Source organism: Barbus barbus (assembly GCF_936440315.1).
Source record: "Barbus barbus genome assembly, chromosome: 25".
NCBI classification, from domain to species: domain Eukaryota; kingdom Metazoa; phylum Chordata; class Actinopteri; order Cypriniformes; family Cyprinidae; genus Barbus; species Barbus barbus.
Window position 1 is genome coordinate 1,661,076 of NC_136753.1, and position 27,985 is coordinate 1,689,060.

At 36.8% G+C, this 27,985-nt stretch overlaps 1 protein-coding gene across 1 annotated transcript in view; it reads right to left on the reverse strand.

Moving 5' to 3' along the window:
- Window positions 1-11,937: 11,937 nt before the first annotated feature.
- Window positions 11,938-27,985, reverse strand: part of LOC306844888 (plexin-A1-like) — a 117,032-nt gene continuing 100,984 nt past the window's right edge. Inside the window, exons 23-32 of the mRNA XM_079377315.1 lie at window positions 25,359-25,425; window positions 21,333-21,479; window positions 20,640-20,799; window positions 20,331-20,434; window positions 19,234-19,330; window positions 18,199-18,389; window positions 16,392-16,561; window positions 16,103-16,315; window positions 14,987-15,137; window positions 11,938-14,898 (exon numbers count right to left, since the gene is read on the reverse strand). Of these exons, the coding sequence (XP_079233441.1) occupies window positions 14,803-14,898; window positions 14,987-15,137; window positions 16,103-16,315; window positions 16,392-16,561; window positions 18,199-18,389; window positions 19,234-19,330; window positions 20,331-20,434; window positions 20,640-20,799; window positions 21,333-21,479; window positions 25,359-25,425 (1,396 nt within the window). The 3' untranslated portion in view covers window positions 11,938-14,802. The remainder of the gene's footprint in view (window positions 14,899-14,986; window positions 15,138-16,102; window positions 16,316-16,391; window positions 16,562-18,198; window positions 18,390-19,233; window positions 19,331-20,330; window positions 20,435-20,639; window positions 20,800-21,332; window positions 21,480-25,358; window positions 25,426-27,985) is intronic.

Sequence of the window (27,985 nt, forward strand, 5' to 3'; positions counted from 1 at the left end):
AGTCTCTGTTTGATGGTCAGGTCCATGTTTTCAAGCCGTCTATGCCAGATTCTGACCCCTCCATCTGCACATCTCAGAAAATGAGCTTTGTTTGACTCTTCATGCTCTTCACTTATGCCGTTTGGTCAGTGTCGCGGCCTCTGATCTCTGATGACAGCAGTGCAGCCCAGCGGGTCTTTTGATGCTGTTCACCATCTGCTGATGTGTTTGACACGCTCCTCTCCTGCCTGCAGATGAACCGTCTCCAGGATCAGAGCCCTGTGATGCTGACGGAGAACAGTGTGCGTAACAGTAGCAGCAGACTTACAAATAGCTGTAAATCCCAAAGGAAGGAATTATTGCTATGATATTGCGCTTTTATAGTTCGAGAAACTTAGGCCGCATTTATACTGTCAACCAATTATGATTTTGTTCACAGATATCTGGCACATATCTTGTTGTACAAGCACATATGAAATTTGGATTTGGGACATTTTCAAAAGCGGCTCTACATCCGATGCATCATCTGACTGGTGATGGACCATTATTACAGTTGAAGCAGATACCAGTTATCAATATCTAGAGACTAAGATGATGATAAAATGCTGTTACAATACTGTTAGAATTCAAAGATACCAACAGATACAAAATTGTAGAAATGAACAACTGAATGAAAATATTGTTCAAAATGAGGGCTCGAAAATAAATAATTCTTCAAAAAACATTTTTGGAAATGACAGGAAGAAACACTAAAGCAGGAACAGTTAACTGTGATCATTTCAAAATGACTACATTCAGTTATGCTTTAAATGATAAAATATCAGGCCTTACAGTGTAACTGCAGTCTAAGATTTATGTCACTATTGAAATCTCTTCTGAAACGTTGAATATTTAATTGATCTGTTGCTCTTCAGTTATTTTATGTTGTGGTAAGAATAAAAAACATTATAATTCAACTTAATTATGGGAGATATTTTAGCTTATAACTCGTTTTTCACTTTTATACATTACTTACTTCCAATGTCAGTAAAAATCTCTTTTGTAGCCCAGAGGGAAATCTGCTGCATACAATAAAAGAGATCATTTACACACCAGTGTTTGTTAGCGCCAATGGCTTTATCTTTAAATACCACTATAAACTACTTCAAGTTCTCACAAAGAGCTGGAATATGTCCAAAATATTTCACTGTTGATAATGAACAGAAACCACTATGCAGAAACATTATAAATGCTTCACTTGAGAAAAAATGTAGCAAATGTAATGATCATATAGCAGTGTATGTCATGAGAAAGTGCTTTCATGAAGCTCAGTCATTAGCATTCATCATATATTATATATATTTGGCTTTGATCTATTATTTAAGCTCTATTATCGACTGTGGCATGAGTTATTCTCCAGGTATGAAAATAGTTTTTCCATCGCTTATAAAAGGTTAGTTCACCCAAAAAAAGAAAACTGTCATTACTTACGGACCTTCATGTCGGTCCAAACCCGCAGGACTTTCTTTCTTGCATGGAATGGAAAAGGAGACGTTTAATAGAAGGTGGATGCTGCTGTTTTCCATGAACAGAAAGTGAACGTGGACAGATGCTGTCAACTTACACCATACAACTTACACCAGCACTATAGTCCAACATATAATAACATTATGGTATGACGTTATATAATCTGGAATACAGTGCTTGAATAAAATAAACTATGATATAGCAACTCTCGTTTTGTGCTCTTTAGAGCTTGGCCGAGTCAGTCAGCATTTATTTTCATCGTATGCACTGAACTAACTCTGAAGCTGAATAAAGCTCATTCTGAAAGGCCTAAAACGAACACTTGTGGAATATTCCTTCTTATGCTATAACCTGTAATTATCTTCGAGGTCTAGCAAACACACAATAGAGCCTCTGGGGAAGAAAAGAGTTTCAAGAAAGAAAATTGGTTGCAAATGTATGTAATTTGCAATGAGTTTCTAAAAGACGCAAAATTCAATCAAAAAATGTTCTTGTATAAAACAGATGAAGCACATTAGATGTTCTCTCTGTCTCTGTGTGTGTGTGTGTGTGTGTGTGTGTGTCTGTGTGTGTGTGTGTGTGTGTCTGTGTCTGTGTGTGTGTGTCTGTGTGTGTGTGTGTGTGTGTGTGTGTGTGTGTGTCTGTGTCTGTGTCTGTGTGTGTGTGTGTGTGTGTGTGTGTGTGTGTCTGTGTCTGTGTGTGTGTGTCTGTGTGTGTGTGTGTGTGTGTGTGTGTGTGTGTGTGAGTTTAGAGGGATGCTGAGAAAGACTAAAGTGTGTTATTAGGAGTACATAAAAATCATTCTGCGCTACTCTCAGCTACAGGCTTCAGAAATAAAAATAAAAATCTCAATGTAAACAACTCAATGCTTGAAAGATAATATTCAGCATATATTCTCTTAATATCTTCAATATTTTCATTGCAAAAAGTCAAAATCAAAGTCACTGAGAAGCAGGGTATTTCAGCTTGTTCCTAAATGAATACTACATTAAGATAAATAGAAAGACAAAAATGTGATGCATAATGAATCAACACAGACAGGAGGGTGTGTTTCCACAGCAACACGTGATGAAAGGGAGTGTACAGTCATGTTAAACATGGTCAGGTTATTGACTCAGAAATATCTGTGGAGCAAACCCAGAGAAATGGGGCGCGAGCGACCTGATGGGCCTGTTTGATGTGACAGCGGGAGAATCACAGAGACGCCAACATCCATCCGGTTCAAGAGTATAAAAGATGGAGGAGGATGGACTTTTGACAAACAGACACAATGAGAAAACTAGACTGTGATTCAAATTCAAATGCATGTAGTGATATTTATGTGGATGTTTCTCTTATTTACTAGGCATATGATGATAATACAGAATAAACAGTCTTTTATGGCTTTCTTGCTGCGTTCGTTTAAAACGCTGTATATACAGCAGAAACATGTTACCATGGAGACCAAGACATTCCATGCCGTTTCTCCTGCATTGTCCTCTGTCTCTCTGGCTTTAGATCAGAAGGATGCAGCACCAGGGTGGAGTCTGACAGCTTTCTGAAGAGCTACTGAAGTGTGTTATTCTGCAGCAGGAGAGAACGAGAAAATGCTCAGAACGATTAAAGGAGAACACAGTGACACTTTACATGAATGGGGTACAAATTAGTGTCCCATTAAGGCAATAAAAGCACAAATCTTGTGTTCCTTGGAGCAAAAACCACTCAATGTTAAATGAACTATTATTTAATAAAAAAACAATAACAGTATAAAAAGTACCGAGCTTTAAACATGACAACACACACAAAAACACTCCCAACCTATATTTAGTCTTGTGTCCAGTAACTGTATGTTTATTATTCAGCACCATGCCAGCTACAGAGGCTATATTTATGATGAAAAGCAAGTGAAAAATAGTACAAATCAATTAATAAATTAAACTATATATGCAGATTTATAGTAACCGTTATCACTCTTGGTGTGAACGGGTCTTTAGTCTGGAGTTGCCTATTCAATGTAAAAAATAATAATAACGTGTCAAAAGCATCACAATTTAGACAATCAGTTCAACTGAAACTGGTCTTAAACTAGATTGCCTCACAGCTAGTCTAACTGTAAACTTTGCTACCCACTCAGTTATGTTTACTGCTAGAAAATAATTCATCACACATTTTAAATTGTTCATACATGCACACGTTTGGTAACAGTGCTGCAAAAATTATCAAAAAATAAGATTGGTTTTCACCTCCCAAGTTGGATGAACAAAAGTGCAAGATTAAGCACCTTTCACAAACCATTTGTTGAAAAGAAAAATGACTTGGTGTGGCTTTATTAATGATTTAAAGCTTAAATTCCAATTCCAGTACCTTTTTTTGCAGACACTGCCAACTTTCTAACAAGATTAGTTTTCTGTGCAATAACATGCTGTCCATCTCTCCCTCAAGTTCAATGCTCTTTAGAGTGATCTTCAGAAACTACAGAATGAACCTCTACATGATGCTGCTTTGAAAAGATTCATGAGTCAACAGAGATTGTTATACAATGAAAAACTCCGAAAAATCAGAGTGTTGAATAAAGTTTTCAGGTTCATACAGAGTGCAGTGTTACTGTGAGATCCTCCTCATCTATTACCAGTGTCTGTGAGTTTCTCTGCAGTATATATTTCCTAGTGTACTGTGTGTCAGAGAGCAACAGTAGTGTTCTGGAAGAAGACATACTATTCATCTTCTCCATAGAGAAACGGATTTATAGGGATAATATATAAACCCTTCAACACAGGCCAAAGACAAGCTACATTATCCACAACCCTCAAAACCAATCAGAAAATTTACTATTGAAGCACAGAAAAAAATAGTGACCCACTATAGAGCATAGAGTGACCCACTTCCTACACTCTCAAGCAACTTATGCACTTACAAAAATAAATTAATAAATAACACAATAAAATAATGATCTACACAATAAAATAATGATCTATACAGTTCAGTATTGCTGTTACTGATAATTCTTTGTGGCATTATTACGCAGCTCATTACCTCAGTCTTGTATCTTTGTCTTTTCTACCATCATTATGTACTCACCCTTGTGTCATCTATAATACCTGGGGAAAGAATCCATTATCAGTCCCATTCATCTCAATGGTAGTTGCTTAGCTGCCGCAGGAACTACAGAAGTCCATCTTGGCACATGATGGGAGCCGAAAACTTTGAGCTGTAAACGCCATGTGACTTATCACGCTGGAGCTGCGGGAGAATGACATCATGTAAACACTGATTGGCTGCTTTAATAAGCAACAGTTACAGGAAGTCATCAGTATCTGTGACGGCTGGCAGAGAAGAACATTAAACGAAGGCAGGAAGAACATGGGCTTGTGAATTATGAATCCTGAAGGTTAATGAAAAGTGTGGCTTCTTTCCGCCTCCATCATTAATAAGACACATGGCCTGAGGAAAACAAGAGACACAGGGACTGTGTGAGGAATCGACGTTCTCAATACGGAGCACATATACTGGATTTTTCAGTTCCTATTTTTAGAAAAATAATCAGTGAAACATTAAAATCATAATTAACTGAGATGTGCCTGGTTATTAAAAAAATGTTTTAAATTGCTGTTGTGTAAAATTACAGTAACTTTTGGAAGTCCAATCAAATTGAGTTAAAAAGCACAATTCATATCACTTTCAGTTTATTCTTCACACTGGAAACAGAAGGTAAATAGTTGCAATGCAAAGCACATTGCATTGAAAGAATGAACTCTTATGTTAAACTAGAACAGAGTACATTAGATATTAAAGCAGATCTGGTCCAATCAGGTCTTCTGTCTCGGTCAGATATGTGATTCTTGGCCCGTCTGCCTTCTCATAATTAATTAAACACACAGAGCTTGTTTCTCATCTGTAATGTTGCCAAGTTTGTAGTGAGCTTATCTGCAGGTAATTTGAAACAGCTCAACAATGGCTCTGTTCCAAAACCTGGTGACCTGCCTTTACTGCCTACACAGGAAGCTGCCTTTTAATGCATCGTGATTGTCATGGAACCTCTCGAGTCACTAATTTGGCAATCCACAAACATCAACTCATAATAAAATAGTGCATCATACAAATAGCACTCCACAGGTACACAGGAGACTCGACTCACAGGTCATTTCAATGTATTTTGCCTACTGAACTATCTTCAGTCATACATCAGGTATTTAACAAACAGAATCCGTTTTATCCCTTGCAAAAATAAAAGTTTCCCAAATTGTATTTTCCACCCATCTTAGCCATCTTCAAGCTTTTTATCTTTTGATACATAAGAAGTGTTTCTTACATAGACAGCCGGTAGGTTTTGGAACAGATCTCTTGAGTTGAAAAGTTGAAAATGTAATGCTTGACAAGCTAGATGACGTTCAGCAGAATGGAAGGAAACTGGCCAAAACAGGGTCAGGTGAACACAGGTGAGCAGGAGAACACAATCAGGCCTGCTGCTCTCCTCTGGCTCGCTTCATGCCACCTTCATCCAGGGAATCACTCGCCAAGCTCTGGCAGTGGGAATGGCCAATTGATATTGGTGTAGAAAATCTGCCTGCTCCCCAGATCTGGATTCTGGCAAGTCCAGCTTTGAGAGGTTTTGCAACTCAGGAGAGGGCAATACATGGATATTATGAAGGAAACCCAGTAAAATATACTGTAGAATATTCAGAGAGCTTGTTTCCATAATGACGACTGGGGCTATCGACCAAAAAAGCCCCATAAAAGTACCACAAAAATCAACCCATACCACTTATGTGCCATTTTCTTTTGTCTAAAAAAGCTACACGATAGCTTTGTGCCAGAAAGACAAATTTCACAATGAAAATCTTCATTTCTGTTGCAGTTCTCTTTTATAATCATGATAATTTGCAGTGACATCACAACACATCCCACCAGGTTTGATGTTAAAGAAAAAATACACAATAACCAATGAGATGTAATATAACAGGTTTCTGATATCACTGGTTCATCAGATGTCATTGGTTCCCGCATGTCATTACTGATACCAAACAATTGGCAACGTGTTCATCATACGAGCAAATAACTATTTTAACTAATGGGTGAACGCTCTGTTTAAAGGTGCTTGTTCACTAAATAATGGCAACCACCTCTGCAACTACTAAATTGAGATGACTTATGAAAAACTATACTGTTAATTTCATCCAGAATACATTTTAATTTAACATACTATTCCACCCTGCAGAATACAGATGTGGTGAGAATGTTCCTGAATCACTGGACACAGATTCTCATCATCAGCTAGTCGCCCTTGGTTGACAAGGGAAAAACTTTCTGCAAAAGTAGGTTACACTTTATTTCGATAGTCCACTTTAGACATTCTACTAACTATAAGTAACTTTTTAACTACATGTCAACTAATTCTCATTAAGTTGCAACTACATGTCTACTAACTCTCAGAGTAGACTGTTGGGTAGGTTTATGAAAAGCAGAATAAGTTGACATATACTTGCAAAGTTTCTCATAGTCAGTATGTTGTGGACCCATCAAAATAAAGTGTTAGAAGATATGAAGCAGACAGTCTACTAATACTCTAATGACTGCTAGTTGACATGTAGTTGCAAAGTTACTTACTGTTAGTAGAATGTCTGAAGTGGACTATCAAAATAAAGTGTTACCCAAAAGTAATACACAGCTAAACTGTTTGCTGCCACTCACTGGATTTGACTGGAGTTGGTGGTTTGCTTGCAAGGTCTGCCTGGGAATGTGAGAATATTGTTTGATTTTGCCATCCAGCACCTGGCACCCATCTAGACCCTTCGGCCCACAAACCACCCCACAGCCTGTTCACTTCCTGCATATTTCACAAAAAATATATATATCTGACTGGCCTTATGCAACTTTCAGGGGTCAAAATACACCACACTACCTGGAAATAAAGTCATATTTACAAGGTACCAAGTTGATAAAATTAGTGCTGTTGAGTAAGAACTAATCACAAATGGCATCAAACATTCATCAAATGATGAGGATGATGAGTACTCCAAAACCATCCTGAATACCACTAATTTGGTGTTGATGATTCTTGGTATGAATTTACAGTAATACAGATAACTTCTGAGAAATGAATACACTTCTCCAGAGTCCACAGAGATCAGTCCGATGCCTAGAGTTAGAATGGGTTTGGGTTGGTGGAAAGACCTTCAGAACCCTGGACAGCAGCACACCCCCAGATGCTGAAGGCTGAGAAACCACAAGAGAGATCAAGATGCGTGTGCTGATGGACAAATTTCAGATATTGCTCAAGATTTGTGCTGATCATTAAATAAAGATTATCCAGGATCCATGCGTCATCTCTTCATCCAGTGATAGCAATACATGCCCTCAACATGCTTTTGTTTTAGAACATGACTGATATTTAGTGGCTTTTTGGGGGGGGGACACAAAAATATCCCTCAGAAATCATACAGGTCTCTGTGGATACATTAAACTCTGTAAACAGCACAAGAGTGCTGCCTTTTTTTAGCCAATCAGAAACACTCAATGCCTGTCAATCAATTTGGGTGTTTGAGTTTGGTTGCCAGAGTTTTGGAGAAAGGGCATGTCTTTAAAGTTAGCAAAATGTCTGAAATCACTTAAGGTAATGTTACAGTTGTTACTTTGTCTTGCATTTTCTGCACTTTTAGATTTAAACATGGTAAGCTGTGTTAGAAAGCACATTAGGTCAAATAATCAAAAGGCATGTGTAGAACTATGTGAATGACAAGTGTTTGAATTATGTGGAAATCTTTAGTCACATTTAATTTTACCCATGATGGTGCACTTCAATTTAGTGCATTTAAATGTATAAAATCTAAATCTAAGTCACTGGGCAGAACTGCCCAACATAATCCACGTTCAAAGGTCCATGCCTGTTCTACTTGTGCTGACGACTCTGGTTCCTGTTAATCCATCCTACCCCCTCCATCCTTCAGTACGGATGAGAGGCTTGACTGCTAGTAAAGAAACGCTGCTCCTCTGGGGCTTGACCTGATTGGAGGAAAAGGAAACATCGTAAGATAGCTGTCGAAGCGAGAGAAAGGAAAAGGCAAAGGAAAAACAAGAGCAGAAATGTGGAAAAATGCAATGCATGCTGCCTTCATATGAACCAATGTCATTCCTTTCCTCTCAGAGCATCTTTACATCACAGACTTATACTGAAATTTAATTAAATATTCATGGTTGAGCTTTCAATTGAAACATATATCTTTTAAATGTTTTGAATATAAATGTGACTGTGTCATGGATGAACACTAATTCAGTTTGGTGTAACTGAACACAAACTTAGGCTTCTCCATTTTAACGCCAACAGATTATTGATGCAATTATTATTTAGACAACCAGATAGATGCATTTGATACCAGAGAAATTACCACCACCAAACTAAGCATGGAGTGCTGTAGTACACATGCACACAGTGCAGTTAGACAGAAAGAGTGTGTAATATGCATGATAATGCTACAGGGCCCATGAATAATAAGATGTGTCCTTGTGCAATGTCATTCCTCTTGGCTCGGGTATCAGCCAGCCGTCACACGCAGGCAAACTCAGTGGTAGAAGGAAGAGAAGACATTCCAGCAGGCAGCGAAGATTCCCGGCAGCACGTCTTAAAACATTGTGCTGGAAGATGCCGGTGGCTAAAGCAGCGCTAAGGCAAAGTGCTGCGGAGAGAATGAGCAGAATTATTCATGATACAGCCCAGTTTGGCCACCAGCTCTTCTCTGAATCAGTCTTCAGTGAATCCAGCAAAATGCACTCACAAGCGTTTTGTTCAGATGTTTGGGTGCACTATAAGTTGGTGTTGGACAAAACTTACCATTGTAACCATAGTTTTAATCAAGGCTATGTACGTTTTTCATTTTCAGATTAGTTATTTGAAGGTCATTTTCAAATGTATATCACATCTCAGTTGAGTTTCAGCACTGCTTTCGGTAGCTGCAGTTTAGTTACTGTATTCCTTTTCATTTTAATATTTCATAGCTTTAGTTTAGTAATTATAGTTTAAAAAAAATGTTGGAAAACATCAATTTAATATGCTTTTAAAATAACCAAACCAAAATACTCTGGTATTTGCTGAAACTTTAGTTACTATTTTTGAAAGGGGTATTCAAAATATCACTTGAAAATAATTATGCACAGTATAGATAATTTCTGCATGCATGAAATACTCGCTGCATTGTGAGAGAGAATTCAATACTACTGGAATGTGCTCTGTTGTAAATAGGTTGACTTTAACATGTTAAAATCCCCCCCCCACACACACTATTTTATCAGAATACCAAAATTTAAGACAAAACTGAATTAATGTCTGAATTGTCATGCATATTTTCTTTTGCAGTTAAAAAAATAAAAATCTGTAGCCTATATAAAGTGTATTATACAGTAAGCAGTACGCTAGTATTCTATTCTGAACAGAGTCAGTGAGCGTGAGGGTCTCTGCCTGCATCACCATAAGCTGTTTCTTAAGCCAGAGACGTGAGGTCGTGATTAACACACCGGAAAAATCAAAGAACATACGGCCCGACTGTGGCGCTCTCTTTGTCCAGGCAGGATCAGGCTGCATGGAGCATGTAAATCAGAGCGATGCCACATTTATACCTCTGTGAGCACAGTTCAGAGCAGCTTCACCTGATCCTCACATGCAGCTCAGTTTAGAAGTCTGCTAGGATGCAAAACAAAATCCAATCATATATTGCTATTTGAATTAAGTAGCCTATGTAAATACAGGACAAAAGGCATGTGGACGTATCTGATGCCAAACTCCACTGGCCCTAACTTGAACGGTGACTCTGAGGGAAGTCTTCCAGAGCTGAATCACTCTCATCAGGCTCAAGGTGAGGGAGAACAGGTGCTACTGAGCCCCACAGAGCTGCCTGGCACATGACTGGAGCTCCTGGGTCTGTTTCCATCAGACACACACTCACCTGTGAGATCTCCTCACCTGAGCAGCAGAGACGGGCGGGACGTGTCCTGCGTCCCGCTGGAGCTGGAGGTGACGGAGAGACGGACACAAAACCTGCAACTCTCTAATGAACAGAACTGAGTTCTAATGTGCTTTTCACACATACACCCACTCAAGGCCAGAAATAATCACATCTAAAAGCTAGCTGAATCTTAAAAGACTGGAAAAATAACACTGCCACTGGCGTCAGCTAATTAGGAAGCTTTGTGTTTATTTCAAAACTTTCTGGCACAATATTAAGAACTTTGCAGCATTTAAAGAATAGCTGATCTAAACATAAATAGCATTTACTCACCATCATGTTGTTCCAAACCTCTATGATTTTAACCACCAACACATATTATACCGAAGAACATCCAGACGCTTTTTAAATCTTAACTGGAGCTGATGAACTCGAAAATGACAAAGTGTCAAAACAGTACACTTGTGGGTTATATCCCAATTAAAAATATAACACACCCAAATTTAAGTCGTTAAATTGGGCACCAACTGAAGCTTGATTGTCAACCAATCACGATCGACCATTTAAAATGACGCGTCATTATATGAACTTGGCTATGTGCAAATGATTATACTGTTATCTATAAAAAAATAATAATAAAAAAAGAAATAGCGTTGCTATTTAGTATTTTGAAGGAATTTCATCAGTGCTTCAAATAAAAATGTTAGGGAAAACAATTTCCTTTTTATAAAAGGTAAATTTGACAAATAATTACAAAGAAATGTGAAGTTACGTTACATTGAATGCAAAATTTTTGAACAACTAAAATAGTATTTCACCAAAAATCTTTATTAGGTTTTGCATTTGAATATTTAGACATTAACAAAGACTACTTTTGTCGAAGACTTATTTTTTTGTTGATTTGAAGTGTTTGTTTTTCACACCAGATCTCGAGTGTGTGTGTGTGTGTGTGTGTGTGTGTGTGTGTCCATTTTATATACTTGATGTTTTACAGGGGTCACCAAGTTCAGTCCTGGAGGGCCGGTGTCCTTCAGAGTTTAGCTCCAACCCTAATCAAACACACCTGAAGCAGATAATCAAGGTCTTATTAAGTATACTTCAAACTTCTGTGCAGCCAGGTGTGCTGAGGCAAGTTGGAGCTAAACTCTGCAGGACACCGGCCCTTCCAGGATCAAGTTTGATGACCCCTGGTGTATTCCCTTCATTGCTGGGTGCTTTGTTTTGTGGCGGATTTGTAGAATGTATAGATACCATAATAAATGCTCTTTATTTTTATAGTTTTTGATCGCTATAAGTAAAAGTGTGACCATTTCTTAAGGTCATTTAACCATTTCTAATCACAAAAGTAACCAAGTTTTATCATACAAATAAAATAAAAACATCTTGGTGTAAAATGATCAAACAGTACCAGAATGTATAAAATAGTTAATAAAAAAAAAAGTTAATATTTTAAATCAATGACACAACTGAGACTAAATATTTCAGGTTGTGCAGGATTATTTTTAAAACAAAATGAATAACACAAATTGTTTTTTTTTTTCAAAAACATGTTTAATTTCTCCTTGATGCTTGTTTATTTACAAGTAGTAAATCTGAAAGAAAAAAAACATTTACATATGAATACACACCAGTGACAGTCTGAGTCCTGAATCATAATTGATCAAATGTCTTATTTCAGTTTCACCAATAACACAAACTGTCTTGCTTCATCAACTTTTTCTGATCTGAGGGACAGATACTTCATTATCATTTTTCAGAAATTACTGGAAAAAAACAAAAGAGGGATGAGGTTAGACATGAGAGCTTCTGTATCTGTGCCGCAGTATTATTGCGTTTTATCAGCGTGGACCTTCATAGTGATCTTGAGTTTAAGAGCAGATTCATGAAAACTGTAGAAGCCATTACAGGAACATATGAAAGGATAGCAGAGACAACTCCAGCAGCACCAGTTTAGACACATTTCAATCTAAGAAACACAACAACAGGATCAAAATATAAATAAATTAAAACACAATGGGAAATCTTTCTTTTTTTACATGTGATTTGAAAGTTGGGTGTAAGAACCGCAACCCAAACGCCCAGAACATAATAGATGAGTCCAGCAAACTGACCACAGCAGTTCTCTGGTCGAGAGACACACTCAAGAGTGGAAGGAAGATCCTGAGATGTTTGGAACTTATTTTAAAGCATGCAACATCAAACCACACTGATTAGAAGGTCAACGGCCCGTCCGCTGCAGTTACACTGACCAAAAACACCAACACGATCTCCATCGGTCTAAATCAACTGATACAGGATTAATTGTGCAAAGTGTAGACATGTGCACCAACCCACTGACAGCACAAGGTTATTGCATGAAGATTATGTAGATCAGATTGTGATATCTCTCAAAACAAACCAGTTGAGCAGGAGAAAAAGCCAAATCAACAAAGTTCTAACTTCAGTGTTAATATAAAGCCTGCTTTTCTTTGTCTTTGGGTAAATCTGATCTGATCTGCCTTAGACATCACAATCAGAGCAGAGCTGGTTACTTTAGTTACAATACAACCATTAAACTGGGTTTGAGGCTTGTTCACACCAAGAAGGTTAACTTTAACCAAAATATTTAGCAGTCTACATTAAAAGGAAATGCATCACTGTAATCACTTTCAGATCAATTTATTTTTCTAGCTGATAAACAATAAAAACAATGACAGTCAAACAAAATCTTCCTTTCTAAAGTGCGCACTGCAATGTCATTAACAAAACATATCAGAAGTGCACATTTAGAATATGCAATATTATTGTCCTTTAGTGAGGATGCTAATATAGTTATCAGTCGTAGTATGAACAGGCCTTTAATTTGATATTTTGGTAAAAAAGCATTGGAGACCCCGCAAAACGGCCTGATTAGTTCAGTTTCCTTTGCTGACATAGTCCCAATTAAAAAGAGAGGTTAGGATGGTTCTCTTAAACGGCTGACAGTTTTTATTTAGCCATTTTACTTGTTTTTAATTGGAGAAAAATAGCAAGATCAATATTATTGGTCAGGTTTCCTGGAAGAGAAGGACTGCTGTTTTTAAATGCTAAAAGTAAACCAGCTTAAGTTTAATTTTGTCGTTTTTAGTAGAAGAGCAGTATATGATGCACTCAAATCTAATAGGCATTTTGATCTCATTGGCTCTTGAAATTGAATCTGATATGAGAAACTGGCCATAAACTTCGGAAGAGACTCATTGAGAACATGGAAGATCAATAAAAATAAAAAAAAGAGAAACTAGAATGATATTTCATCACTGATACTGTTGTTCTTTTTCAATTTCGTACCTACTCATGCCACTTTATGATGCACTAAACCATTCAATCATAAATGAGCAATCTCAGGTTCAAGAGGAAACAAACGTATCAAAACAAAAACAGTTTGACAAACGAGACATCTCCTCTTAAAGTGTTCAATGAAAGCAGAGCGATTGATCAGTCGAAATCAATCAAGCCCATGTCATTAAAAACAAAAGGCTTTCTGTTTTCTGATCACGGAGGCTGAAGGCCTGATGAACGAGCGTCTCCTCCCTCCGTATCCACACGCCACAGAAACACTGACTCATGCATCTCAAACAATTCACTCGGCCTCCTTTTCACTCATTTATTCCCCTTCAGTCTCACTAAACGTAGTGATTTCTTCAGAGAATGAACCTGCTGAAATGATCTGAGCACGTAGTGGAGCGAGTTAAAATCAAGAGTAGCATCTAAAGCTTTGCTTTAAAAAAAAAAAAAAAAAAAAGTTCAAATCAAAACCAAAACATTTTTGGATGAAATATTTCTCCTGTCATCATTTTTTTTCCATTGTAAAACAATCAGAGCACATTCCTACTTCACAAACCTTTTTTAGCATAAAACAACATTCAAATAAAACATGGCACAGGACAAGATTTTTATTCATATTTTTTGTTATTTTTTCCTTCTTTTTGTCATTTGTGTAATGTCAAATTCACCTTCGTCAACACTACTGTACGTAAAGGTTAAAACAGACGCATCGTTGCGTTTCCTAACCTGAAACGCGACGTCGTGTTCATGGGATGGAGGCAGTTGCTCGTTTATTCTGTAAACTGTGCAAATTCAGCAGAAACACAAGTGGCAAAGAGAGCGGAGAGTCGATAGCATTTGTACAAAATAATAAAACATACACGCAATCAGATCAGAGTGTCCTTTGATCCGTCGCGACACATCACATGACTTCATCAGAGGTCCCAAACGTCCTCATTGTCTCTTCAAAACAGGAAAGAGTGTCTTTGTCCACGTTGTGTGAAGACGTCCACCGCACTCAACAACAAATCATCCAAAAACAACGCAAAATCTACACCACCTACATTCAGCGTTGTGGTTTTGTCCTGGTGTAAAAAACACACACTGAGATTTCCAGTCCGGATCAGCTGGGAAGAGCCATCGTGTCGATCACCTGCTCCAGTTTAGCCCTCAGTCTCTGGCGGCGGGACTGTTCATCTCTCTCCAGCGCCGACAGGATCTACACACAAGCAGAACGAGAACACCCAGTGAATTCAGTGATACAGCAGACACGGTGTTCTGAGGCCTGAGCTGCGTTCGGGTCTCACCTCGTCCTTGTATTTGGTGATGTAGGAGAAGATTTCGTGCAGCGCGCTCATACTGTTGAACTGATTCAAATGCAGACGCGACTGTTCGGCCAGATACGCGCTCATATCCTGATCACTGATCACAGGCATCCGCGAGATATCAGAGTAATACCTGCAACAACACACACAGCCATCGATAAGCGGTTCAACATCCATCAGCAGATTAAACACGTCAATCCAGACTCACACACCCTTTACACTGAAGCGCTGAAGATCAAAGTTTCATATTCAGCATTTCATTTCCTATATGTATAATTATAATGGTCTCTAGCACCAAAAACAATGGCTTTTGCATGATTTTGCAATTTGGTTTCAATAAATAGTGAGCCAGGGAGGTAGTTTAGCGCTGTGAACACTAGTCTTATCTCGTATGTCTACATAGTACGGATAGAAGATGTATACTTCTGCCAAAACATTTGGGGTCAGTATGATTTTTTTAGTTGTTTTAATTAAATTCAAAAGTGACAGTAAAGACATTTATAATGTTACAAAAGATTATTATTTCAAATAAATACTGCTTTTTTTAACTTTCTATTCATCTGTGAATCCTGAAAAATAAAAAGTATCAGTTTCCACAAAAATATTTTCAACACTGATAATAATCAGAAATGTTTGTTGAGCAGTAAATCAGTATATTAGAATGATTTCTGAAGATCATGTGACACTGAAGACTGCAGTAATGATGCTGAAAATACAGCTTTGGTCACAGGAATAAATTACATTTTACTATATATTCACATTGAAAACAGTAATTGTAAATTGTAATATTATTTCACAATATTACAGTTTTTTTAATGTTAGTTTTAAATGTTAATGTTAATTTAGTTTTTGATTCGATAAATGCTATTAAAACTAATGCTATTTTCCATATAAATTAGAGACACTACAAACATGTGTTTTAAAGCAAAACTAATCTAATGACTTGCTCAGATAAAAAGTGCAAAATCATCCACAATGCATTGTGAATATATTATGAATATGTGATGTATTTTTGTAGTTTTATATAGGCATGTAGTTTTTTGAGTATAAATTCAAAAGAGCAAGAACATCCTGTGAAATGAAACATCTGTGTCGTACCTCTCCACCCAGTTCTTGTAGTTGGGGATGTCTTTTGCGTAGAGCAGCTTGTTGGAGGGCGAATCTTTGCCCAGCTTGTGTTCTGACGTGGAGCAGGAGTCCATGAAGGTCTGCGCCACGACGGACAGACAGGCGTCTGTAATGCTGTTCTTATGAATGTCAAACACAAACTGAGGGTTCTTGATCACGTTCACCCAGAACCTCAACGGCAAACTGCAGAGAAAGAGGAATGACGTTCAAACACCATCCAATGAAGAGCTGTAGCTCCTCAAAAGAGAAACAAACTCACCAGTTGCTCTTCCACGTGTGTCTGACGTCGGGGTCTGATATCATGTGTCTGTCGGCCTGCTCGTCTAAGTAGTCAAACATGTATTTGATGGCCAGAGGAAGTGCACTGCCCCGGTGAGCCGTACTGAAGATGGTCTCAAACAGGTCATCTACAAACTTCTGCAGTGTCCCCTGTGAGAGACGGTCAGTGAATCAAGGCAATGTTTTTTATACCAAGGAAATAAACAGAGCTATAATGTTTTACCAGCATAATAAGACAGTGATGAACAGAAATAGTTACAACATATATTTTCTTTAAATAAATAAATATTATACACAAATTGATTAACAACATAAATTGTTGATTCTAAATGATGAATTAATTCATGCAAACAGACAATCTAAACTGATTCATGTAAATGCATCAAACGTACCAATCAGAGATGCTATTTTTACAACATCTGTCTTGATGCAAAACTTTTTCTTTAAGAAACTTGGTCAGATAAAAGGGGCAAAATCATTGCAATGTCCTCAATGTAGCTTAATTATATATTGCAAGCTAAAAAAATTGTGAATATACTGTAAATATACACTGCGAAAAATTATTTTAGTCTTGTTTTCCAGTACAAATATCTAAATCTTAAATCAAGATATATTTACTTAAGCAAAATGACATGCACTAACCTATTTTCAAAAAATAAATAAAAATAATAAGCAGGTTTATGCTTAAAAATAGGAACCATAACTGCCAATGAGGTTAGCAAAATAAACTTGTTTTTCATTTGAATTAAGTGTATTTTTCTGACCCCAGTGGCAGATATTTTTCTTGGTTTAAGCATAAACTCAATTTATTTTTCAGAAAGCAAGAACTAATATCTTATGTGGTTTTGCTTGTGTCTTGATTTAAGAATGTTAAAAAAAATTTGACAAAAATACTAAGCATGGAAACAGTGTATGATTCTAGTGACACTGTTACATAATGCAGTGACATTGAGGCATTGTTATTTGTCTCAAGTGAAGAATCAGTGATTGGAGCTGCTGAAGGTTCAGATGCATGTGTTCTTTACATGAAGAGTATGGGGTTTGAGGGAAATGCAGCAGGTTTGAGCTGAGATATCAGTGTAATGTCAGACGCAGACGGAGCACAGGGTGGATAAAGAGCTAGTTTTTCCCAAACCGCTCAATAAGCAAAGGTCACTGGTCTAATTAAGATACAGTTCTCCACGAGAGTGGGAGCACTGGTAAATGTTAATGAGCAACTAGTCATTCACACACAAAGGTCAACAGTAACTGTCTGAGGACATCAGCTGAGGAAATCAGACATGTGCTTCAAAAGTGAGGCAATTAGTTCCAGTGTGTGTGTTTGTCAAGATGGAGAATATTAGCGACAGATTTCACTGTACTCATACTAAACACCCCTGCGATGTAGTAAAAATTGCACAGATTTGCTAAGTAAATATGTGACAGTGTTGATATTGTTGACTAAAATTAAATTATTAAAATTTGTTTTGGTCTATGAAACAGCTAAAAATTAAATACATTAAATATTGGATGAAAAAAAAAAGAAAGAGAAAATTTGAAACTATGCACTGGCAACTGAGCACATGCACAAGTCACTGTATCCCACAATGCAATGCACCTGACTCAACCTTTCATTTTGTAGAATGACACCTATAATCAACCATGATTTTCAACAAAGTTATCTATTATTTTAACATGCTTAATCTCCTTTTTAGTAAGTATTTTGCACATTAAGTATGTAATGCATGAAGTTTTTCAAGATACCTTTGATATCCCTAATCACAGGTATGCAATACTCCTCTCCTTACCTTGGTAGCCAGCAGGCGGGTCAGGTAGATCTCGGAGACCATCTTGCTGCCGCGGTCGCCCTCCCTCTGGTCCGGGTGGTCGTGGTTCTTCACCAGGTGCCAGAGTTTGGTGCCGCTCTCCAGGTCTGGAGTGATCATGGGCGTCCGAGAGCGAAGGCTGTCTGGACTGCTGGCCGTTCTCAGCATGCTCTCTGTGGACACAAAGATTGGATGGTTGGTGTTGGGCAGGTGAGAAATTTGGGGGAAAAATATGCAAACAGATTTTAAAACTGCAGAAAACTAAGAGAAAGCCTGGAGAGAGATTATAAAAAATTATAGTCAAATGTATGGGGATAGTCCATATTTAGGGATTATATTATCTAGTGATAAAAACCTAGTCATGAATCATAAGCATTTTTTCCTCTCTGTTCCTCCCTCACTGTCAAACACAGATTTTGGATTTCATCCATCTTTTCTATTCTGTCTGAAGTTGTAGACCGCTGAGTTCATCCCACTGAGGAGCAGAGCATTAGGATACACAACAACAACACAAACACACTTCTGAGAGAAATATACAGAGACAGGCTATGTTTGGAATAAAATAGACTACAATGGTACTGCTTTCTGCATCCTGCACACAATATTCTGTATACTGCCTGTTTTTTGTTGTGTTTTTTTACGTGTGGAATAAAACAGCTTTTCATTTCTGTGTACAAACTATCGGATGTTCAATTTTACAGTATGCTGATTATTTCCTGTTTGTTACACTGTCAATGGAATATTGACTTGGCAATTAACTGAAATAATTAAGTACTAAATTACTAAAACTGAAACTGCATATAAAAATAAATAAATAAATCCAAAACAGAAGTGTATTTTTAAAAAACAAATCTAACAAAAATGACAAAAGCACGTTACTGAACATATATAAAAATAAATAAATAAATAAAAGCTATACACTGGCAGCAGAAGGCCACATTTGATCCGCTGGGATACAGTATTTCATGCTCTGATTTGATACATCACTAGAGTTAGAGAAGCATCTCTCGCTCTCACCGTATCTGCTGAGGGATTTGGTGAACGTTGAGGAGTTGGAGATGTTGTAGGCGGAGTTCTGCTTGGGAACCAATGCGATCGCTGACCCGTCTGTTACCTAGACGACAGAGAGAGAGACAGATTGACACTAACACTCTATTACTGCCACAAATACAGACAATCAGAATCACACCAGATCAGCATTTTTAAATATGGGCATCAATCTGAAAACAATTATATATTTTTAAACTAATTTTGTAAAGATATTTAAAGTTTTATATTGTAAAACATCCTATATTACAAAAAAATGTAAACATAAAAACAAATTCTTCAATGTTAGCATTAACATTTAAAATTCTAGATTCTAAATTCTACAGCTTTGATCACCATATCAGTTATCAGCCATTAATTCTATATAAATCCAATAAAGTAAAACTAATTTTGTAAAGACGAACATGTACAAATCTTGTAAAATTTACATTTTGTAAATATGAAAATGTAAAATGGCTCAAAGTAAACTTGTACCTTTGTAAAGATAAACATATAAAATTCTAGATTCTAAATTCTATAGCTTTGTGTCGGCTCAGGATTACAATATTGATAATCAGTTATCTGATTATTATCACTATATTATTACCATAAATTCTATATTGTATAACTAAATTTGAAAGAAATTAACATGTACAAACATAAAATTACAATTTTGTGAACATAAAAATTTAAACTTCAAAGTACATTTAAAATAAACTAAAAATTCTAGATTTTTTTTAGCAAATATTTATAACTAATAAATATAATATAATATAATATAACACACACACACACATATATACACACATATATGTTTTATGTGAACACTGACTTATTTTCAGCCATAACATAAAAATATTGACATCAATGAATATATCTGTATCAATGCATCTCTACTGACCAACACTGCTTTTGTAGTTATGTTTTGTAAAGTGTTGCTATGGTTACCTGTTTGTGTGCTACGTGTTAAAAAGCTTCAATTGATACCTAGTAACTTGCTGGGGGGTTGCCATGGTTACTGGGCAGCGGGGTGTAGAGGTATTGCCATAGTAACCTGGCAGAGGATGCGGCGAGGCCACTGCAGTTACCTGATAGTGCGCCAGTGTGTTGAGACGCTTCCAGTCGTTGTCGATCTTAGTGGTGACGTCTTCGTCCTGGAGAATGATACGAGCCATGCGACCCTGACGCCACTCTGAGCAGAGAAAACACAAAATCAGCCGTCTGAGCAACTAATCTAGACATTTTCGACTGATCCCTACAGTAATTTTTTTTTATTTATGGTCATTTGCTGGATGTCCAGCTGGTGGGGTTAAGGTCAAACATCTTGTTCAAGCTGGTAGACCACACTGTAACCACAATAAAGCAGCTTGGTTTTCCAGCATTCATTATTTTCATACCGAGGTCCATGTCTCCCACTTTGGGCCGCTGTGAGTACGGAGTGCCTTTAAAGACGGCGTCCAGCAGCTTCTCTTTGACTTGTGTGATGGTGTCGCAGTTCAGGCACTTAACGGTGACCTCGGCTGCGTTCTCATTCTCTGGGTTAATACAGTGCAGCGTCTGCAGACCAGAGAAACACATTTGAGAGTATTAAAACATCCTCCCACTGAAACAAATCCATTCAAGTATAGCTGAATAAAAATTACAATGTTTAACACTTATAACATGCAATACTATGAGGGCTTGTTTCTGCTGCTGAATAAAAATAAACGAGGTAATCGTGACTTTTTATCTCACAACTGCAGGTTTAAATCTCGCAACTGACTTTTTTTCTCAGAATTACGTGATATGAACTCCCAATTGTAAGAAAATATTATTATATATATTTTTTTTTTGACAGAATTGGACTTTATAACCTGCAATTGCACGTTTATATCCCACTTTTCTGAGAAAAAAAGTCATAATTGAGAGAAAAATCTGAATAGCATAGAAAAAAGTCAGAATTGTGAGATAAAAGTCAGAATTACCTTTATTTTTATCTTCAGTGTGAGAAACGGGCTTCCATAAAATAGACAACTATGACAAAATGCTATAAAAAGATTTGTGTTTCTGACTCCTTCAGAACCATTTCTTGATTTCGAGTCAGAACTGACCAGTGTTTTGTAGTCGATCTGTTGTCGGATGAGTTTGTCCTCGCTGAGCGAGTATCTGGCCTCTCCGGTGATGGCATCTATCGGCCCTTTTTCCATCTGCTGCTTTATAGCACAATACAGCATGAAGAGAGGCTCACCTGCACACTCCTGAACACACAGATAATAGAGAGTGAGATTAGACCTCAGAATAACACATGAACACACACTTAATGCAAGCACTTGTATATTTATATAACAGAAAGTGTTTGGATTATTTTCATGTCCTAAAACAGACCCAAATCCCACTCATAACTCATGCACACACACCCGTCTGACTCTAGGAGGAGCTGTAACAAGCCAATTCATGTTTTAGCTGTATGGGGCAAATTAATCCTTCATTTTCTCCATTTCGTCCTTGGAAGGTGGCATTTTGAGTTTAACACCGCAGTGATATCAATAGATCATGGGACGCACACAACGTGATTTTTATATTTTGTGAGAATTGAAGGTGGAAATATAATAAGTGTTACTTTATGTGAAAATAACTGTATGTGACAGAAAAGCTTTCAAACCTTCATTTGAAAAAACAGGATTTTCCTAATGAACTTTTCCATTGTTAAAGGGACAGTTCACCAAAAAATGAAAATTCTGTCATCATTTAACTCGCCCTCAAGTTGATCCAAGCCTTCTTTCTTCTGTTGAACATAAAAGAAGATATTTTGAAAGATGTGGGAGACCAGACAGTTTTTGGTCCTCGTTAACTTCCATATTATAGAAGAAAATACTATGCAACTCATTGGCTACCAGCAACTGTTTGGTTACCGGCTTTGGAATGACCTGAAAGTGAGTTAAATGATGACATAATTTCCATTTTTGGGTGAACTATGCTTTTAAGGACATCCCAATTTACATGATAATTTGGGTTTGTTGAAAGGCCTAAAAAAACATGTTAAAATAATTAATTTCTAAACCCATTTGTCAGATTTGAGCAAACTGAACTGGCCCATAACCCTCAAACACAATGTGTACAGCAGGACTGAGCATCTGAGGACGTCCCAAATGACAAATTTCTGGTCCTGGAGGCCGTTATAACTAAAGTGTCACCATAACTGTGATCGGGAAGGTTTCCACCATTGGATAACTGTGTCTGCAGCATCTATTCTTCCAATTTTGCCAATTGTGGTCATTTTCTCCACTTTGCCCGGTGATTGACACTTGTGGATATATTTTTACTCGTCCCTCTCGCTTTCATTCTGGCCATTTCACAGCACTCCACCGCTTTCAAAACCACCTCATGTGACCATGAAATGAGTGCAAAACAGACAAATCACATTCTGTTAGCGGCGTCACACCCAATGTTTGATTTTTGATGTGTTGCACATCTACTCCAGCCACTTCACTTTCCCTTTCCCCCATTTCACTAATAATAATAGTCCCTATTTTATCCATTTCATTATATATTTCAATAACTTCTGACCATTATGTCAAAGATGTTTTCAGCCTTCATATTTATATTTGGCCTTCATATTTGGTTTCTAATCACAAATATGTGCAGACATTATGTAAAATTATTTTACCATTACTATTTCACTGATCTAAAACAAACCATGCAAAGTAAATGTTACTGTATAATAATGGATTTCAGCTGAAAGAAAATAGATTTTATTTAAATTATTATTCATAAAACAATGCCTGATGAAGGTTGCATGACCAAAATGTATTAAAATATGATTTGCAAGCTAAATTTAGTTATTTAAAACAAATGATTAAATTAGAAATTACTAATTAAAATTATATATATAAATTTAATAATTTACAAATTTAATTATAAAATAAAAATTATAGTATTATTTAACTAAAATTAAATTGTAAATAACTCACTGTTTTATATATTTTTATTTATTTAAATTAGATTAACAAATTAGTGTTAATTTTTGCTATCAAAACAGACTGTACCTTTTTGGTCGCTTACAGTGTAAACCTCAGCTTTAGTGCTTAAACGGGAGTGAAAATACAATCAAACGTCTCCTTTCAAAGTTTAGAGTTGAGGTTATTACCTCAGCAATATCTTGAAGATCTAATGTGCATCTCCTACAAAAACACAGAGAACTCCTGCGCCTCCCAGGAGCGTCAGGCGTGTAAAAGCAGCTGTTTAGACGTGGAAATGAGCGGCGGGTACGTGAACAGACCCGAGGCGAACAGGCGAGCGATGGAGGGTTAATAGAAGGCTAATGACTGTGGAGGAGAGAGCTGGAGAAACACTTCAGAGCGTGATACGTGTCAAACAGCCAATCACACGCCTCTCTCTCCGCGTTTGGCTCAGTCTCTTCCTCCTACACACAGTCTCTGGCTTTCATCATTCACAACTGCTGCTCTTCTCGTCTGCGTCTCACTAATTTGATCATCATCTTCCTTCTATCAGTCCCGTCTGTCTCCTGAGAGTGTGTCTCTGCTGTCTGATGCAAATGTGCCCAAATGAGAGCAAATCAGTGCACTTGCTTTATGACATCAAATTTTGTGTTTTTATAATGGTTAAAACACCTTCTTGTGTCTCAGCTCAATATGCAGAGGAAAAAAATGCATAAGGCTGCTTTCAAAACATTCACACAGCTGATTCAACCAATGGTGAGAGTGTGTGGGCGGGGCTAATGGCTTAACTGACCAATGGCAGAAGGGGGTGTGGTCAGGAACTTTCAGTTTGAAAGTTAAATGCGTCGCAAAAGCCGCTTCTTTAAGGCTCATGGCTAATTACCCAAAGTAATTAAACCGTATAAGACTCAGACAAGTTTAATCAGAGGCGCTCGCGCTCTCAGGTGAAAACACTGGATGTTTGTTGTGTCTCATGTCCCTCACTGGGATCCGTAGCGGGACGGTGCGGCCCATCCATATGCCGGTCTTGCCACGGTGGGCTCATTAGCACAGGGGATAATTAAACACACAGCTGTTAATGAGCAGCAGGAGACGACACACACACACACACGCCCCTCACTCCAGTGTGTTTATGGAAGCGCTTTATATTAATTCAGGTTCTTAAAGATTATAATAAGGAACTTCCCCTGCGGGAATAATAACGTACATCTGTCTATCTTGTATCTGAATCTCGATACGCAGCAACAAACAAACTCAAGGTGAAACAATAATTCAACGGCAACATGGTCGTGTACAGAGAGTGTCTGGACCTTAAATATGCAATCAAAAACCACTGCATTTATTAAATCACTCATGACCCTTTAAAAAAAGTGCTTTACTGGTTTCAATCAACGTTTTTGTACGTGAATGAAAATTTCCTTTACATTTGGTCAGTATTTTGTAGTGTCATACTGTAATGGTATATAATTTTAGCTGATGAGGCACATATCAAACTAGAAACTACAGACTAAAAGTTTAAAAGTTTGGGGTCAGTAAGACTTTTTAAATGTTTTTGAAAGAGCTCTTCTGTTCACCAAGGCTGCATTTATTTGATCAAAAATACAGGAAAAACAGGAAAATTGTGAAATATTATTGCAATCTAAAATAACTGTTTTCTATGTGAGTATGTGTTAAACTGTAATTTATTTCTGTGATGCGCAGCTGTATTTTCAGCATCATTACTCCAGTCTTCAGTGTCACATGATCTTCAGAAATCATAATAATATACTGATTTACTCAAGAAACATTTCTGATTATCATCAATGTTGAAAACAGCTGTGCTGACAAATATTTTTGTGGAAACCGTAATACATTTCATTTTTCAGGATTCTTTGCTGAACATAAAGTTCAAAAGAACAGCATTTGTTTAAAAGAGAAGTATTTTGTGACATTGTCTTTACTGTCGCGTTTGATCAATTTAATGCATACTTGCTGAAAAAAAACTGTGTATAAATATATGCATTTAAATTGCACAAATATTATCTTGTCAAACATGACATAAATAGAACATGGGACAAAACCTCTTTGAAACCAGTAAACCAGACGGGTTGAAGACCAGCAAACCTATGTTTTGTTAGCAAGGGAACTATATAATGAGGAACATCACTTAAGATACATGGAAACAGTCCTTCCACTCACCTTAAGAAACTTGTAGAGGAGGAAAGTAAACCAGTTTGTTAGCATCTTCTCAGCCACAGATTCAGTCCTGAGGGGGAAATGTAAAATAAATATCAAGGATTTATTTACTTGGGTGTCGGAGTCCCTGAAGTAACCTTTAAAGAGCAGAGAGAGACGCTTTGAAGGCTTCTTCATTCCCCAATTTCCCAAGTCTCACAACAAGAGAAACAGCCATTCTGATAACCAACATCTTTCAGGGGGATGTTGTATTAAACTCCCATTTGACATCAAAGTGCTGCGGCCGAATTATTCCAGCAGCGCTGGTGAAAACTGGCTCGGGGAAAAACCTTCAAAGGACCCCAGCGCAAAGCAAACACGCTAATAATTTCACATTATTAACAAACCAAAGCACTGCTCTCTCTTTCCTCGCAAAGCAAACCACTAAACTTCATTAGGAAAACACCAATTAAAAAAATATTCCGTATCTTCTGTCATTAAACAGAAACCTGGCGCACAATAACAACCCTCCAAAAAAAGTCCCTCGGAATGAGGCTAATTACATGGCTTGGTAATTAACGGACCTCATTAGCTCTAATCTGCTCACGGCGTGCGAGAGGAGGCGTAGACGAGGAATCTGGTGAAATATGTTTGTTTTTACCATCTCTGCTGAATTATTCACTCGTTCTGACGCCAAGATGAAGAGGAAAACGAGAATGCACGAGAGCTCGGCGTGAACGACACACTGTGAGGAGTTATTAAAAAACCTGAGATCATTGTGCTGGAAACGCTTCTGGAGGGGTGAAAGATTGAGATTTGACTGCTTCCGACTGTCATGTGAGAAACTGAGCATCTACAGAGGGGGGCTGGGGGGCTGGGGGGGTCACTAAAGCCAAACTAGTCGACTTAAAACAGACAGAAAAGAACTCATTTTTTATATATTGTTAGATATGGCTTAGGTATGAATCACACAAAAAAAAGGTCATTTTATAATAAAAACAAAATAATTAAAAAATAAATAACACCAATATATAAAATTATATAAAAATAAATAAATAAAAATGTAGTAATAATAATGAATGAATATGAATAATATTATATAATAAATAAATAATAAAAAAGTAATTAATTAATAAATGAGTAAGAGTAACTAACATTCATTAACAATACATTAAATAATAATAATAATAATAATAATAATAATACTAATAATAAACGAGTTAAGGTAAATAAATTATATAAAATAGACAAATGTAGTATAATAATAATAAATGAATATAAATAAATACATAAATAAATAGGTATTAATAATAAATAAATAAGAGAAAATACATTAACATTCATTAACAATACAAATAAATTGGTTATAGTAAATTAATACAACAACACAAAAAAAACAAAGAAATTATACACTCCTATATTTCATTTAAAGAAAATTAAGGTATTACAGTGACATCATTTTCATGACAATTAAACCCTTTCTCATGGCTGGAATGGTGTATTTACCTCAGAATAGAATTTGCATATTTTTGTATATTAACTGATTAAAAAAAAAAAAAAAAAAAAAAAAAACTTTCATACATTAATTTCTACTGTAATCAGCATGATAAATTCTTGATTTTCATGCAAATAATGTCAAAACATGAAAGAGTATTAAACTGTTCTAAAAAACAGGCATCTTTTTCTTCATGCAATTTTTATTTCCTTTTAATTTGGGAGAAAATGGAAAATGTCCCATGCTATTATTGTATTGTAACATGCTATTATTAGATTCATCCAAACGGATCTGAGGATGCATCTTTGTACTTTCACTGTAAATAAAGCGGATGTCAGAGTTACTACAGACGAAACGTTTCACACAGCGTTGATTTGTTTCCTGTGATATTGATTCTAGACAGACATGAGGGAAAGGAGAGATGACAGCAGCATGTTCAGACTGAAGTCATCAGCTCCTCACATCTCTTCTCCTCCAGGAGCTTCATCTCCCACCGCGCTCCTCCTCACGCCGGCGCTCCGCAGGGAACCAGTGTGTGCTCAGGTGTGTAATACCATCTGACAGAAACACAGTCACGGACGCGAAAGGGCAAACCGAGAAACGGAGGGATGGAGACGGATGATGGGAGAGCAAATGTGACCCCTAGAAGTCAAACTCATCCTCTTCATCATGTCCATTAACACTGTGACTAACCAGGTGCAACATGGGAACTTTTGATCATCAAGTCATTAGAGTTCAAAAAAATGATTTGCTTAATATTTCTGTCTTGTTTTCCAGCACAAATATCCAAGCATTTTTCAACCGAGATATATTTACTTAAGAAGCAAACTTACATAAGATATTAAGGCTTGTTTTCTGAACAAAACTGTGAGTTTATGCTTAAAAAAATCTGCCAATACAGTCATAAAAATAAACTTGTTTTCCATTTGAATTAATTTATTTTTCTGACCCCATTGGCAGATATTTTCTCTTGTTTTAAGCATAAACTCATTTTGATATATTTTCAGAGAGCAAGACTAATATTAGGGCTGTCGAGCAATGAAAATGTGTTTAATCTAATTGATTACATGACATGCTGATTAATTAATCGCAAATGAATCACAGATCAATTACTTTGTCATTGTGTTAAACTGAATTGTCATTGAATATATTACAA